The sequence below is a fragment of the Haemaphysalis longicornis genome, unplaced genomic scaffold, assembly GCF_048455015.1.
Source record: "Haemaphysalis longicornis isolate Haplotype H1 unplaced genomic scaffold, Haemaphysalis longicornis Haplotype H1 scaffold_6, whole genome shotgun sequence".
NCBI classification, from domain to species: Eukaryota; Metazoa; Arthropoda; class Arachnida; order Ixodida; family Ixodidae; genus Haemaphysalis; species Haemaphysalis longicornis.
This window is the reverse complement of record NW_027526407.1, coordinates 157,448,750-157,464,773: the sequence shown is the minus strand read 5'-3', so window position 1 is coordinate 157,464,773 and position 16,024 is coordinate 157,448,750. Positions and strand designations below refer to the sequence as shown.

The 16,024-nt window shown below is 50.4% G+C and overlaps 1 protein-coding gene across 1 annotated transcript in view; it reads right to left on the bottom strand.

Moving 5' to 3' along the window:
* The window catches only part of LOC144141226 (uncharacterized), a 71,955-nt gene that overhangs the window by 21,694 nt on the left and 34,237 nt on the right, over window positions 1–16,024 (bottom strand). Inside the window, exons 7-9 of the mRNA XM_077672782.1 lie at window positions 15,709–15,817; window positions 14,218–14,281; window positions 7,081–7,408 (exon numbers count right to left, since the gene is read on the bottom strand). Of these exons, the coding sequence (XP_077528908.1) occupies window positions 7,081–7,408; window positions 14,218–14,281; window positions 15,709–15,817 (501 nt within the window). The remainder of the gene's footprint in view (window positions 1–7,080; window positions 7,409–14,217; window positions 14,282–15,708; window positions 15,818–16,024) is intronic.

The window sequence follows — 16,024 nt, the reverse complement described above, 5'->3', positions numbered from 1 at the left end:
TTGTTACAGAGAGTTACTTCGGAGGAGGTAAATGTAATGCTAATTTTTAAAATGACAGCTTTCTGATAAGTTTCGATTTTCGGGCCGCTTCCGTTCGCGTCACTTCCATCCGCCATGACACCTTTATTGGGCTGACTTCCGTCCGCCATGACACCTTGATTGCGCTGATTTACGACAGCACGCAAGAGACACGCGACGTTTGGCCAAATGGGTCTCCGACTCTTGGAACTCCATTCCTACAAAAACAGTTGTAGCCGGGTTCATAAAGGCCGGAGTGATCCGGTCCGTGAGTGGTTATGAGGTTGGCAAAGAAGACATCAGTGAGTCGGAGGACGACAGCGATGCGCTTGAAGTTGCTGAATTCTTTGTTAGCAAGTCGGAGGAAGAACACTTCGATGGTTTTGCCTGAACGCTGTCTGTAAGTACATGCCATCTGTGTGCATCAATAAACCCTTTTTGAGAAGTTTGTTCTGTCTCGACTTTGGACAGTAGAAGCACATGTCTAGCCCTCCTTACTGGGGGATGCGTTCAATGGCGGCGACCACTGCAACCACGTACTTTTGCCGCACTTTCTAACGATTTGATACACCATAAGCTTACCTAATTAACAAGTGCGTCTTGTACACCGGTGCGTCTTGCTTTACACCGGTGCGACTTATATACGTTTTTTTTTTTTTCGGAAAAACTGTCATTTTGAGGGGGGTGCGACTTATACAAACGTGCGACTTATAGACCGGAAAATACGGTAACTGCCTCCCATGTGCTTCTTTTTCTGCGTGGTGCGTGCGTGTAGTGTGCAATAGTACCTCGCGTGCATTTTGCACAGCATGAGATAAAACTTGGCTGTAATTTCCCTTTTTGTTTTAACACAAAAGTGTTTTATTCCAGAATTCATGAAGATTTCACTTACCGTAAAAACCCGCATATAATACGAGGTTTTTTTCCAAATTTTACTATGTAAAATTTGTGCCTCGTATTATATGTGGATCCCAAAGTTTTCAGCCGAAAATTTGCACTTTCGGTTTCGGTTTCAGCGGAGGGTGCGCCATCTTGCGGTGGCGTTAGCTGGCTGCTGCTTCTCTCAGCCGGCGCCATTTTGATTGTTTTGACCATGCGGAGGATCGGCACGTTCACCACAAGTCTATCACGATGTCGGGTGCATGAAGACAATATTCGGCTGCAATTTAAAGTTATTTTATGTGCCGAGACCATCAGGAATTGCGCCGCAGGACGACAGTTCGGCGTCACCGAAGGCAGTGTTCGCGGGTGGAAAAAGCAACTGGTGCTTGACTGGATAAAGTCTGTGTGGTGTCGGTGGCCTGGAGCACTGTTGGGGGTTCCCGTCAGTGCTCGTGTTGGAAGCCTTTCACTGCAACCTGGCCGATTCCGTGAAGAAGTTGTTGCGCGAACCCCGCACCGAACTTATTGTCATTCCAGGAGGAATGACATCCCAGCTGCAACCGCTAGGCGTTTGCATCAACAAGCCTTTCAAAGATTGCACCAGGTCCTGCTACCAAGAGTGGATGAGGTCAGGAGACCCATAAGTGACAACTACCGGATGGCTGACGCGTGCTTCTCCGGCGGTGCTTTGTGGCTGGATCGCGGATGCGTGGGCCAGCATCCCAGAGGAGCTCGTCAGTCGCTCTTTTAAGAAATGGGCATCTCGAACGCCCTTGATGGTGAGGACCACGAAGCAAGATATAAAGAGGAGCGCCGACTGTGGCCCAGAAAAATTCTTTTGTTCGGGCCGATAATGTCCACACGCCGCCGGCCGCCCAGCTTTCCCTTTGCTCTCTTCCTCCTTCGTTTGCCCTCTCGTCGCTGTGCCTCTGTACATGGCTCTTCCCTTCTTCGCTCTCCCCAGAGGCGTCGTTTCTTTCGCAACGACGTCTGTCGTATGCCTGTCCTACTATGCAGGAGGAATGCCTGCACGCGCGGAATTTAAACACCCGTGCTCAGCCGGAATAGACGGCGCAGATAATCGCACGCCACCGCATACATGGCGATCGCTTATTCCCTATCGGGGGGCGTTTATTCTGACATTATGAAGACCCGCTAAGAATATTGTACTAACCCAGCAGATGTAAGACACAACTTAACGACGACGACTTTAGAATCACCAAAGAATGAGCAAGAGTAATATGAAACGCCACAACATGCAGTCTAGCGTGATTCTGCTTACGACAAATCGAAGCAGCGCAAAAATTACTCTCTGTTGTTGGCCCGCTATCCGGCCGACTGCTTAATTATTTATGCCGCTTCTGCGCACGAACAATGCTTACAAGGGTCGGCCGGAGTCTCCATCGGCAAACGGCAATGAGACACACATTTCTGTGCCAGTGACTGAATTGGATAGCTGCCCTGTTGTAATAAGTGTACAAAAACACTGTCATCTTGATAAGGCACCCAAGAATATCAAACGCAACCTTCATTGTAACTCATACCGCAACTTACCGCCTGATGTTCACTGTCGCTCTACAGTCGTGTTATCTCGTCGATAACGCCGTGGACTCCAAATAAAATGCTGCGATTTGCATGGCTGCAATTTTGGGCCTACGGGGGTTCCCGGCATTTTTTGTTCTTTAAGCGGCTGACCAGCAAAACAACCGGCTCGTCAAACCTTTTCTTTTGGCGAGTCATCACCACAGAGATATAGGGTCCGGACGAATTCAAATATCGCGAAATGAAGGCTTGTGAAAAGACCGCACTGTCAGGGCTTCGATCTTGAGCAGATCGCTACATCGCGGGCAGTCTCGGGTGATGTTATCGCGTTTCTGTTATTTTCTGATGAGCGTGTGACTGCCGGTCCGTGTTCTAGGCACACTCTGGTTTGGACGTAAGTTGGAGAACGGCGAGAAAGCTGAGGCAACTTTTATAATCGCTAGTGATCAGAACCAGTTGCTCCTTTCGCCTTTTGTAAAACCTGTTAAAACACAGCCGAATTGGTGTTGACAAATTTACAAAACGGAGTCACATTTTCGCCAAGCACTGCGCAAAAGGTAGTGTTTGTATAGCAGCCATATGTCTATATGTGCGCTCTACATTTTGTTTTCCCGCCATGCAAACCAATCCTTAACGCATCTTTGCCGTGCCGTACGACCACTCAATTCCGTCGGGTTCGGGTTACCCAGAAGGTGCTGTCGAACAAGTTAACCAAGCCGTGCGAAGGAGGAGCGCAATGAACGCGAAGGGGCGCCAACGCAGGCACGGGGCGGCCTCTCTCGCATCCACCGTGGTCCCGCGTAATTCGCGCCAACAGCGCCAAATCCTCCCCTAGTGGTACGTGGCGTCTGAAAAACGTTGCATTTGTCGTCATGGCAACGAGTGGCGAGGGGAAAGGAGGTTGGTGACGTTGCGGACGCTGATGACGTCATTTTTCCCGCGGCAGCCGGTCCGGGCCGCCGCGCGCCGGCCGCAGCAACCGACGCCACGGCCGGGCTGGAGGCGCGGCGGGCGCGCACTTTCATGAAAGTGCGCGTTCGCCGCTCCTCAAGTCCGGCCGCGCCGACGCTCGCCCAACTTCCGCGCCTGCCGCCGGTCGCTGCTCATGGGCCGCTCGGCAATGGCACCAGGCGCGAAAGTTGGACGAGCGGCGGCGATGCCTCGGAATGCCCGCCGCCCGTCGTTTGGTATGTGTGTGCTGTAACGTGTTTAACAATTGAACAAAGAAAACATGGTGGTAATAGTATGTTTTCCGGTGTCGAATTGTTGTCTTTGTGGCGATAATAATTGGAGCGTTACACAAACATTCTTTTCGCTTTTCTTTTATTCAAAATTCATTTGAAGACATCTTTGATTCGAATTCATGAAAACACATGCACTACACAAAATATAATGCACATACATTTTATGTACACTCTGTTGGACTTTAAGCAAAAATATGACATGCAAATTTAGATATGCAACATTGCAGAATAGGAAAAAAACGTGCAAGATGCACATTTAGGTACACAATAACTGATTACGCAAGAATAACTTCGAAAGTTCTAATCACTATACATATTTTTTTCGCGCACACCTCGACGGGGGAAGGAAAGAACTTGAAAGTTCCATTCAATTTATACTTATTTCTTGGGCTCGCCTCGAGACGGGAATGTTTGGACATTCAAAAAATTAGTTTCAGTTCAGAGACACAGTAAACGGGAACCTATAATTTAAAAGAAAGCACGCACAGGTATGCTTCAACGCCTGCCTTTTGGGCCAGTTAACGCAAACTCTGAAAGGAAGCGTTGACCCGACCATACACTTCCGAGAAATCTTGTTCACACCAACAAAATGAAGCGAGAAAAAAAACTGTTGCAACACAATAACCGCACTATTGACCACTCATTGCTAGATTATATCTGCGTACAAAAATAATGCGCAACCACGTCGTATAATACAGAACACAATCGCAACACAAATCGAGCGGCACCCGTCTTTTCTTTTAATGGCGTGTAAACAGTCTGATTGTGAGGGGGGGGGGGGGGGGGGGGAACGCGCAGAAAAAAATTTTCCTGTATTGTAAGCCGCATGTACCGAGCTCATTACTTGCAGATATCGGCTAGGTTGTCACACGCTACTCCCTAGCTCGTGTCTGGGCAGCGCCTCTTATCTCATCCTGTCCGATATCGATTCTAACTTTAGAACTATGAAACAGCAAAGCCACTCGCGATAAGATGACATGGCGCGTGCGCGCAGGTTAGATTGAACAGCAAAGCCGGCAATGCTACCCTTTTTTTTTTGTGAGCGAAACGCTTGCAATGGCAGCTGCAGACAACGCATTTATTTCGGCTTGGCATTCCACTGCTCCCTGTGCAAATTGACTGGCATTGAACACCGCGGTTTTACGTCAGATTTTTCGGAGCACTGAAGCAACGTTTGGCAGCAGTTTTGCCGCAAATATCCGTTTTGGAGCAAGATGGCACCGGAAAAATTGGTTAGGGCACGCCACCCCGCGCCAACAATCGCCGTGGTAATAGGTACGCAGTCAATGACAAGAAGCGCGTACAGTGGAGCTTGCCTTCTTTGTGAGCAGGTGCAGCGTGATAACTTTGGAAGGGTTGAGGTGATTCACCACAGGAAACGTCCAATGAAGTCTCGAACCGTCCTCGACTTGGGACCCCACCCAAGACTCAAACCCACTGCAAGAAACAACAAAAAATACATCGATAAGAATCCTGAATTGACGTTCAAGCAGTTACTAAGGCAATCGCAAAACGGCAATGCCGCCTCAAATTCACCTTACGAGCAAGACTTTGCGCGCCGAATGCGCGTTACTTCTATTAAAACTTTGCGTACCTGCAAGGCTGGGATATATTTGCACATTAGTTTCCACTCCGTGACGACTGACATGTCTCATTAACTTCACGTTACATGTGCGAAGTGAAAATAGAACACTGCAATCGGTTGGCTTCTAATCACTATAACTTGTACAAAGCTAATTTGCTTACCTGTCATTTTTGGAGAAGACGAGAAACTTCGCCGAACTGTTTCGCCCTGTGTTGCTGCACCACAGAGCTGCGCAGGACTGGTGACGCTCCTTCCCCCGCGGCCCCATATTTAGAATACGTTCGTATATATTTTATAATGCAGCGAAAATTTCAGCCCGTGCAGGCGTTTAGGCAACCCGCGCAGCTCTTCGCACGCCGGCTCGCTTACGCACGTACCGAACTGGCCCGCCGTGCGCTCCCAGAGAAAGAAAAAAAAAATATTGGCGCCGGTGAGCTGTTGCGCATGCGTGAGGAGGCGCGGAAGCTTGCGTGGTGTGGAAAGAAAGAAACGATGAGGGAAAGGGAAGGGCCACGCCGCAGCACCCTGCCGCTAGGATCGCCCCAATTTTGAAACCGAAACTAGCCAGAGTCGCCGACCAGTGACGCAGGCCCAAAGCACTCCGTACCCAAAACTACCGTCGCCGAAGCAGACGACAAAAGCCGACGGAATGCGTTCCGCCAACGCTCCCGCCGGCGCACGGGGAACACCGGCCGCTTAGCCGCCGGACCATTCGCTGCGCCATCTACATTGCGCTCCGCGAGTGGTGGACATTAAGAGCCCGCAGGAGAGAGCGAAGTCGGTGCTCCTGTTTATCTTGCTCCGTGGTGAGGACCACTTTCTGTGGGAAGACATTTCCGACAAGGCGACTTCAGGAGACAGCGGCAGCGAACCTGACGATGACTGAACGGACGTCGGGAGACAGTACCAGCGAGAACTGACAATGACTGAACGGTAACTGCAGTGCAAATAAATGTTTTCTGTGCTCTTTACCTCGCATTATATGTGGATGAAAACTTTTTTTCTGGTTTTACTGTCCCCGAATTACACCTCGTATTATACGCGGGTCCGTATTATACGCGAGTTTTTACGGTACGTCATATCTGTCACGGAAGTGATGCCAGTACAACGAAGCGGCGGCCTGTAAAGGGTGCACCCCTGCACACAGGGTCTTCTTGTGGGGAAGCAACCTTTAGTACTAAAGGGTACTTTATACTTAGGGTTGTTCGTTTTCGGGTTTTATATTTTGACACGAAAGTGTTTTATGCCGGGATACACCAAGATTTCACTGACATGATATCCGTCACTGAAATGACGCCAGTACACCTTTGCCGAAGCGACAGCCCAGAAGGACGTCGCTCGCCAAGCACACCCACAAGACAGCTGCCAACCCGCATATCATGCTCAGCTGCAGATTTTGCTGCACATTTCACTTTCGTGTTATAGCCATTCCTTTGATAGAGGAATCAACCACAGTTTTTGTCACTGCCGCCAGCCATGCGAGTGCAATCTTTGATGCCTTGCCTGCGCAACCACGAGACTATGGTTGCCCTGCTATGTCCGTAATGGTAAGCAACCAGCACCGGCACTGCTTCGGCCAGCGCTCATTCTAAAGCGCGTGCGATTTTGGGACCGTCTTTCTTGAAACAGAGGTGCAAGCACACAGAGCAAAGGGCGGCTCGACAAATACACACGAAGAAAGAGTTGGTCGCTGCAATTCCTTCTCCTCGTGCCATCGTTAATCTACACTGCTTTGCCAACCTGCCCGACTCTGCATTGAACTGCTGACAGAGGGAGATGAGAGCGCGAGGAGAGAGAAGCAGCACGCACCAGCCGTCGCTGTCCTGGGCGTTGACGTCGCACCCAAACTCGACGAGGAACTTGACGATGTCAAGGTGCCCCGCGCAGATGGCATTGTGCAGGGCGGTGATGCCCTCGTCGTTGGCCGCGCTCGGGTTGGGCACCTGTGCGACGGTGGTGCGCACCAGGTCCAGCTCCCCTTCCAGGGCCGCGTCCAGCAGCAGGGCCAGCGGGTCGAAGCTCACCCGCTGGGGCCCTCGCCGGCCCCCCCCGCCCCCCGCGCCCCCCGAGGACGAGGACTGGCGAAGGTTGCCCCGCGCGGGGACCACCCCGCAGCCGCCGGACACCGGGGAGCAGCCTGCGCATTGACAGCACGCTTACGTTCCGAGAATTATCTGAAAATTGGGCCAGCATTCTCAGATAATGAGTGGCAGCCTACCATTGCCCCTGAAGAGGAAAGTGTATGACAGCTGCATCTTACTGGTACTCAACTACGGGGCAGAAACTTGGAGGCTCACTAAAAGGGTTCAACTTGAATTGAGGACGACTCAGCGAGCACATGGGTGTAACATGATAGGTATACAACGTTGTGGGACAAGAAGAGAGGGCCAGGGATAAACGTGTGTTAAGGACATATTAGTAGAAATTAAGAAGAAATGGACGTGTGCAGGGCATGTAATGCGAAGGCAAGATAAACGTTGGTCGTTAAGGGCAACAGAGTGGATCCGTAGAAAAGGCAAGAGCGTTAGGGGGCGGCAGAAAGTTAGGTGGGCAGATGAGATCAAGAAGTTTGCGGGGATAAATTGGTTGCAGTTAGCACTGGAGAATAATGGGAGAATAATGGAAGAGGCCTTTGCCCTGCACTGGGCATAGATAGGCTGATGATGATGATGATGACAGCCCCTCCCCCCTCCCCCCCTTCACGCAAGAATCCTAGACACGAGTTCTGCAAATGGCACTTCTTGCCTAACCAAAAGGCACAAAAAGAGCCGAGACCCAAATTGTCTTGGGTCACCAGTGTCTATCTTCACTGGTGTCACCAGCATGTAGTTCTGGCAACATCTTTTTGTTACAAAAGCTACATCGTGGTTTCCGAAGCATGAGGGTATACAGGATTACCACCCTTTTGATGACCCATATACGTACATTAAAAAAAACGTAAAAAATTAAAGAATAAACACCAAGTTTGAACAACAGCCGATCAGAAAGCCTGTTAGGTTTTCCTATTTAAAGAGTGTAAACCAGGGCAGCTTGCATTTCTCATTTTCAACAAGGCACGATTTCCCACATCTGAGTTTATCAAAACAGCTGCCCATTTGAGTTTTCAAACTCTGGAATACTTGACTGAAAAAAAATATTCAAATTTTCCAGTAGGGCCATTCAATTTCAAGTTGACTTGTATATTGCGTTGTCTGTTTGTTATATGGGAAAGTTTCGCACATTTGCTCACTCCCAGCACCAGAAAGAGTTCTGAGCCACGAGGCCTGAAGCGTTTGTGCTGGCTGAGCGAGTGCACTCGAATGGGTGAGTTAGAATGAGCCTAGATTTCCAACAACCCTGAGAGGCCATTCCAAGTTACGCCCTCTTGATAGAAACGCCTAGCTGCACATTCCCTGGCTTCCTCACCAGATGTTGACCCCTTTCGTCAACCAACCAACTTTTTTCCCCCTGCAAGGTGCACGCAGACAGTACAAACTTGCCTGGCCTTGCACAATGGCACAGCTGCAGAGGCCGTGCTAGTTTTCTGGCCGCACATGCCAACTACCATGTGGCACTCGCTGTAGCCTTTTTCCGCGTTTACGTTTGGCGTGAAGTGACTTTAGGGGTTAAGAGTAGTGACCTCAGTTTTCGGACAACGACCCACGAACGGAGGTGAAACTCCACAAAGCTTCAGAGATGAGGCTGAATCATCACTGCACAACTGCTGCTGGCGTGTGCGCGTGTCTACACAAGTGAGCGAGCTCGTTATCTCTTCAGAATAGTTACACACACCGATTAACTGCCGAGTTCACACAGATGTCCTGCGCTGAAATGGCTCGTCGCTTGGTGGGATCAATACTTGAGCCTCGACCAGGCCCAATTGCAGCACATAACCCAGGCGGAGTGCACCGACTCGACGCAATTGCGTACGATCACCAGCCTCCCTCAAACAGCACTTATACCACCTCATCAGGCAGAAGCTTGACACTGCAGATGAGCTCGTACATCAATGCCACTCCACCCGTAAAGCTCAAAGCTAGTTTTGATGCTGAGACATTGGCGTTACCTATCTACGTGGGCCATTCCCTACCCGCAGGGGTGGAAGCAGGGTCTAGCTTTTTGGAGCAGGCACGGGAGCAGCAAAAGTCTTATTTTGGAGCAGCTTTGGAGCAGCGAAAATCCCATTTTGGAGCAGGTTTGGAGCAATTTAGGGGCTACTTCGGAGCACTTTTGGAGCACACTGACGGCCTTAAATAATGCGGCTGAGCGCACTTTTAAGAGCAACTAATCCAAAAACTGCATGAAAAATAGAATTGGCCAGAATTATTTAGAAGGAGCGCAATAAATTAAATAGGAGCTGGCACCTTGATATTACACTTTACTCGGGACTGAAAACTGCTTTTTGCCAATTCCTTTAAATGTAGCGACTTTTTGGCCTTTATTTGTATAATAATCAACACTATGTTACTAACAGTGGCTGCTTTTTTAATTTTTCGGTAAAGTAGTTTCGAGCTAAAACAATCGCGTGCAGTGCGCCGCCCCGCTGCTGCCGTCACCGCAACCGTGAAATCAGGCGTTGTGAATGTGCCCTACCCGAGCGGCGCTCGCCAAGCGCGCATCGTCTCGCATCGATATTCCCCAACACAAAGACGGGCGCCGTACAATATGATGCCGTATTCGCAGCAAGCTGCCGCCGCCACGTCGACCGAGAAGGCAGGCATCATAGGCAGGCAAAGGTAGGCAGCGAACGAAGATGGCGATTTCACGACGCCTCATTCCGTAATAGACACGAAGGCGAAAGCGGGCACGGCATCCCATCAAGACGCCCGCTTTCGCGGTCGAGTCGGGCCTCGTCGGCGCGCGTCTGAGTACGGCGGCTGTGTGGCGCGCTGCACGCAACTGTTTTAAAAGAAAGTGATAGCGGCCGCCGCAACACTCTAGAGGAGCGTGCGCATGCGCTCAGTATCGCAGAAAAGCCCTTCGCGCGGAAGCTCACGTCGTCGCGGTTCTCGGTTCGTGCAGGTCCCGAAAAATTACGACTTCAATCACCACAGTAACTGCGCACTCGCGAAAAATAGTAATGAAAAAACTACTGATGCGAAGTATGTGCGAAGGGGTCGTTCGTGTTACTTCGAGCAGCTGCAAATTCCAGAGGCCATGCCTCAAGTTATATCACTAGATAACTGTTTAAAGTACTTTTACTCATGCTGGTGAAAGCCTTCCGGGAAAGCCGCGGCGATAACAACGTTGCGATAAACTCCACGAGGAAACCACGAGTCATGGAGGATGCCACGCATGGAGGAAGGAAAAGTTAGGAGATGGGGTGACGTCACGCAGCTAGCCTTCGCAAGCCCAGCTCCATTGAAGCCGCTCCCTCCGCCGTTTCCCTTTCTCAAGCCGCCGCAGTCGGTCCAGCACGTGACCTCCATGGTCGGGTGGGCCGGCGGCGGTCTCTGACTCCGGCGCATCTCGCGTGTTTGGTTGGCGGTAGCTTTTCCCCGTCCTTCCGGCATTTGTCTGCTCGGCGATCTCATGCCCGCGTGCGGGCAGGAGTGCCGCGTACGTGCGAAAGACAAAAGCCGTGGAAAAAAAACCAACATATAGACCGTTCCATCGGGCGAGGGGGAAACGTACTCTCGTACTCAGCGGTCGCGGCGCGCGGCCGCCTTTCCTCCTCTCTGGAGTGGGCGCGATCACGTCGGGCCCGGCGAGGCTGCTCCTTTGCCTTGACTACGCTTCGTAGGCATCGCGCGTGCGGGTTTACCACTAATTTACGCATTCTTTTAATTAAATGTTGCTAATAAACGAGCGAGACTAGCAGCTTGTGAGTTGCACACTTTAAAGCACACAAAAGTTTTGGCAATTTTGTTCTTCTGAGCTCTTACTGTCCTACCTTGGAGTAGTGGCACAAAATTCTCTATACCTTCTTTCCAAACTAAAATGGGCCACTGAAACTTGCCTGTGCCGCAGATGGTATTAGTTCCATCCACCGTTGCTCCGGTCACATTGCGGCATACCCGGCTCCAAGTATTACGTGGGCCGGAGTTGGCGATTTTTACAGTGACTACTACCTCCCTAGGTTGTCCCTTTCCCCAGCCAATCTGAGCGGAAGGGGGGAGGGGGCTACTGAAGGGGATTCCACCTCCCTTCTTCCCCCATCCCCGACAAAATAAAATTGTTCACTCACTCACTCCAGCAAAGAGTTCAGTGTACAACCCAAATGTGATGTCTCGTTGTCGGCAACAACAAACCTAGATAAAAGCAACGCAAAAGCGAACGCTTGTCTGGTTGCCCAACGGCGGACGCTCTCCAGGAGCTGTGCTGTTCATTTTATTTATGTTGTACATTAGTTGCACGGCTAAATTGTGCTGAAGAGCAGCTTGAAATTCCAAAGAGAGGAGGTTTTGTTTATAGTTGGCGGCAGTGTTGATATATCGATAATATTTAATACAAACTATGTAATATGCCAAATATTTACTAAGTCCACCCAAAACTACCTGTCTTAAACCCTGAAAGGATGTGAACCCAGAAGTCTGTTACACTGACATCGACACGCGCTTCTGTTTGTTGCCCATGGGCGCCGATCGTATCACGGTTAGATCATTTTAATAAACATTAGTCTTTGCAGTAAAGTGATCAGAATACCCGCTTTACGTGATCCCGGGCTCACACACGCAAACAAAAAAATTGTGAAGTACTGCAAACGTGTTCGACATTGCAACGTTTACCCACTGTGGACCACGCTACCTCGAAGTGAATTTCAGCTCCACCGCGGCCTTAAAAGCCGCCAATTTAAGCCAGATCGCTTAAACTGGTCCTATGCAACAACTTTCCCATTTAATGTATATTACGGAAAAGAACGTACAACGCGCTACAGCGGAAAATTCACCGAGCCGCCGTAGGCACCCATGCGTCGCGGAGCAAACGCCCGAGCCAGCAAACCGGCCAGCTACGAGAGGGCGCTGCGCACGCAAGATGGCGGCGCCCTCGTTGGAACGGTCTATAGCAGGCTTCGCGACAACGGGCCGCAGAGCAGTTTCGAGCAGACGAAATTGAAGAGTGCGCGGCGGCCCATACGCCGCAGCGCAGTGGGGTCACGTGGTACAGTGACGCCTGGGCCGACTTCGATTTTGCTTTTTTTGTATAGGCTTCACGTTTCTCCGGTGGAGCCGTCTCCTAACTTTCTCCTTCCACCATGACGCCACGAGTGCACCGAACTGCCGTGGCTATAGATGCGGCGTGGATGCGGCTGCGTCTATTTTGTAGCCAGCGCTCAGTGTTGCCCGGACGACGACAAGACTTGGCTGGACGACGACAAGACTTGGCTAAATTTGGTGTTGTATGCTCTCAATGGACAATAATTGCGCAAATTGCCGTTTCTGCGCAGCTTGGCGCAGCAGGGCAAATTGGCGCACAATGGTGCAATTGGCGCAGCAGTTCCACCCCTGTACCCGCCTTACCAGCCCGCCCTGAAGCTAGGCCGCCCTGGCTATACCATCAAGTGAGTATCAACCGGCCACTGACTTGACTCCACTTTTGGTCCACTGGGAAGGCAGACGCGCATTTTGCGGCAATACCAGTACTCGCGGCTGTCAACAGCCCAAGACAGCACTTGAACTACAGCAACCAAATGTCCCGCTCATCCGGATGCGACTGAAACTTGCTTCTGCGAAACACTCCGCACCCTGCCCTCTATGCTGGCAGAGCTTGGAGCCATCTGGGATGGACCTGCAACCTGCAACTTTTGGACCGGAAATTGTGAAATGGAAAATTATTTGCTTCAATGTGACACGGCTTGAACTTGTAATTGCTTTCAAAGTAAAAATCCCCGTTGGCATATGCTTAATAAACTGACCTGGTTGATGGGTAGTTTTGGATTCGGATTGGCGCTCGATGGCTTGTCGATGTTGCTATGGATTGCAAGCAGTTTCGTTTTCGTTTTGGATTTACATGAACGCATTTGCCTACGCGGGGTGCTGGAAGAAGCGATCAAAAATATGTTTCTCCTTGAACTGCATGCCGCGCGCGCACTGACACTGCCCTGAGTGGAATGTTTTACAACCAGAGTTGCGAATTGGATGGGTTATCAATTCGTTGCTGGCACAGCCAGCATGAAAACACAAATGACGGCGCTGTGTACGGCGAAGATGTCTGCGAATTAGGAGTCGTGGCACTGCTCATTTGGCAGAGAAATGTATTTTCGAAGCTGATGACGGTTGCGAATTGCTTGGAACAGTCACACCTCTCGTGCAAACGCCGTCTCCTACGGTGTTGTAGACCAGCACTACCGGCGGCTGATAGGAACGCTGCCTATTCTAGCCTGAACTAATTCAGGCTAGAATAACTTCTCCAAAAAGTAATCGGTTTCTTTTTTTAAAGCGTCGAAACTTTTGCAAACTTCTGCATAGAAGTCCGCGTCCCGCTGTAATTGCCGGCAAGTGGCAAACGTACTTTGCAAACCTCCTCGACTCCGCGTTTGTTTTCTACGCAAACGCGCCGATTTATTTCGCACAAAACCTGTTTTTGATTACTAACTTTTTGTTTGCCATGTCATTTGCAAACAGCAAACCGCGCAATAAAAATTTTGTTGAAAAAAAAAAAAAACAATTTGCGCGGCCTTAGGTTGTTTCTATCCTACGCAATCCGGCTCCGCAACTACACGTCACTCCCATCGAAGCGTAAGCACCGTCTCGAGGTTTGCATTTACACTAGCGCCAGTTTCCCCTCCAGTTATTATTGCGTGAAACTCTATGTGTCGTTTGCGTCTACACTCGTCCTGGCCCTTTTAGAGCCCTATTCCTTCTCGCTGCAGAAATTAACTATCCAGCTCAACAAGTTTCAACCAGTGCACTCCGAGTGCGAGGAAGCTGAGTGCGAGTGCATTGGTGTTGCACACCATGCACCCAGCAGCCCCATAAACTGTGCAGCCTGGGAAGCCTTCCAGGCAGAGTGGACGCCATGTGGTACCTGGCCTCTGCGACTGGTCCGTCCCGGCTGGTGGGCTGCTGGCCTCTCCGCCTCCTCCGTTCACCTGCAGCAGCAGCAGGGGGCGCCACTGTAGTCCACCTTGCCCTCCCCCCAAGAGGTGAACAGCAGGAGAGCTCTCCTCCGGGCTCCCGCCTTACATCGTTTATCTGCTTCCACGAGAAGAAAGCGCTCACACATCGCGCCTTCAACGGAAAACAAAGAGGTTTTTCTTTTTTCTTGGTGTTTTGCTCAGGCTGGTAAATTTCAAAACTTAGTTAATGTTGCCTGCATATCCTGCTTTGTCAGCAAGAGTATCAGCTGAAATTAACTCAGCCACTGTTGCTGCAAGGCATCGAGTAAATGGAGCTTTCAATAGCTCCCCGGTACCACACGAAGTACAACTGGTTATACCCAATTGCAACAGTACAAAAACAGGCCAACCGGCAAAGAGAATTTTGTCCACACGAAGGTGGAGAGAAATTAACGGGAAAGACTTTCTTGCGACCCACCGCCAGGGGGACGAGCCCGGGGGGAGCCCTCTTGTCCCCCCTAGGAAAAAGCCGGATAGGGTGGGTTGCTGGGAACGGGAACTTGGACATCGGGATGGGTTATGGGAAAAAGGGTGGGAACGAGGGAAGCAATTTTGCTCCAATCCTTTTGTCTGACTCTCTTCCAAGACTGATTGCTCAGCGAGGGCATCAGACAGTGCCAATTGCCAAATATGCGGCCCCTGCCACGGGTTACCGCTCACCCATAGGGTTCGATAACTGGGCCCCAACTGTCGGAGACAGGAAGTACCCTATTTAGTGGCGACGGTCGGGCCCCCCCCTGACCCCCAGCTCTGCGGCCGATGCGTACTAACGTCCTCGATCAAGGCAGGATGAACTATGTACACGTCCACCATTTGCACGTAAAAGCAAACGCAGATGGAGCGTATGAGGCACAGCAAGCATGCAATGAAAGGCCGTCCACAGACTAGATAGAACATGCAAGATAGAGAACAGAAGCCCGCTTTCACGAGATTGTATTGTGACATGAATTCTATTGAGTGCTGCTCCCAATGCTGCCTCGTAATAATGAGAATCCACAACTCGTAATTTCATGCAATACACTGAAACTTGATAGTTACAATGTTTCTTTACATTTTTAACACCTAAAAGTCACGACAAACGCTTTAAATTCTTGTGAAAAGACAGGGCCATTGGTTATCTCCAGAAAAATCAAGTGTTTTCAAGGACCCTTTAAAAATTCCAGGACTTTCCAGGCCTTGAAATTTACACTTCCACATTCAAGGGTTTTCAAGGTTTTTAAGGACCTGTGCGAACCTTGAAAACGTACAAACAACGAAATGGCGGTGCCCGTGAACTGTCGCAGTGCAAACAAATGTCACGTGATGCAAACTGACCACACTGCTTCATGGAACAATAGGAGAAAAGGAGTGGCGATAGTCTGAAACCTTGTCTAGTGACACCACTCCCACCATCCACTTACCGCTGGGTGGTCCCTCTGCTCGGTGGCGGCCCCCGACTCCTCCTCCTCTTCGCCGCTGGTCTCCTGCGCACCGTCCACCACTGCCGCACACGGCTCGGCCTGGCTGCCGCTGCAAGGGCATCAACAGCCGGCTGCTGCAGTAACAGCTGGCGCCCCACAGTCAGCAGGGGTTGCTCACACTGTCACTACACTCAGCAGTGGCTCAATTACCGTAAAAACCCGCGTATAATACGAGGCTTTTTTCAAAATTTTACTATGTAGAACTTGTGCCTCATATTATATGTGGATCCCAAAGTTTTCAGCCGAAAATTTGCAC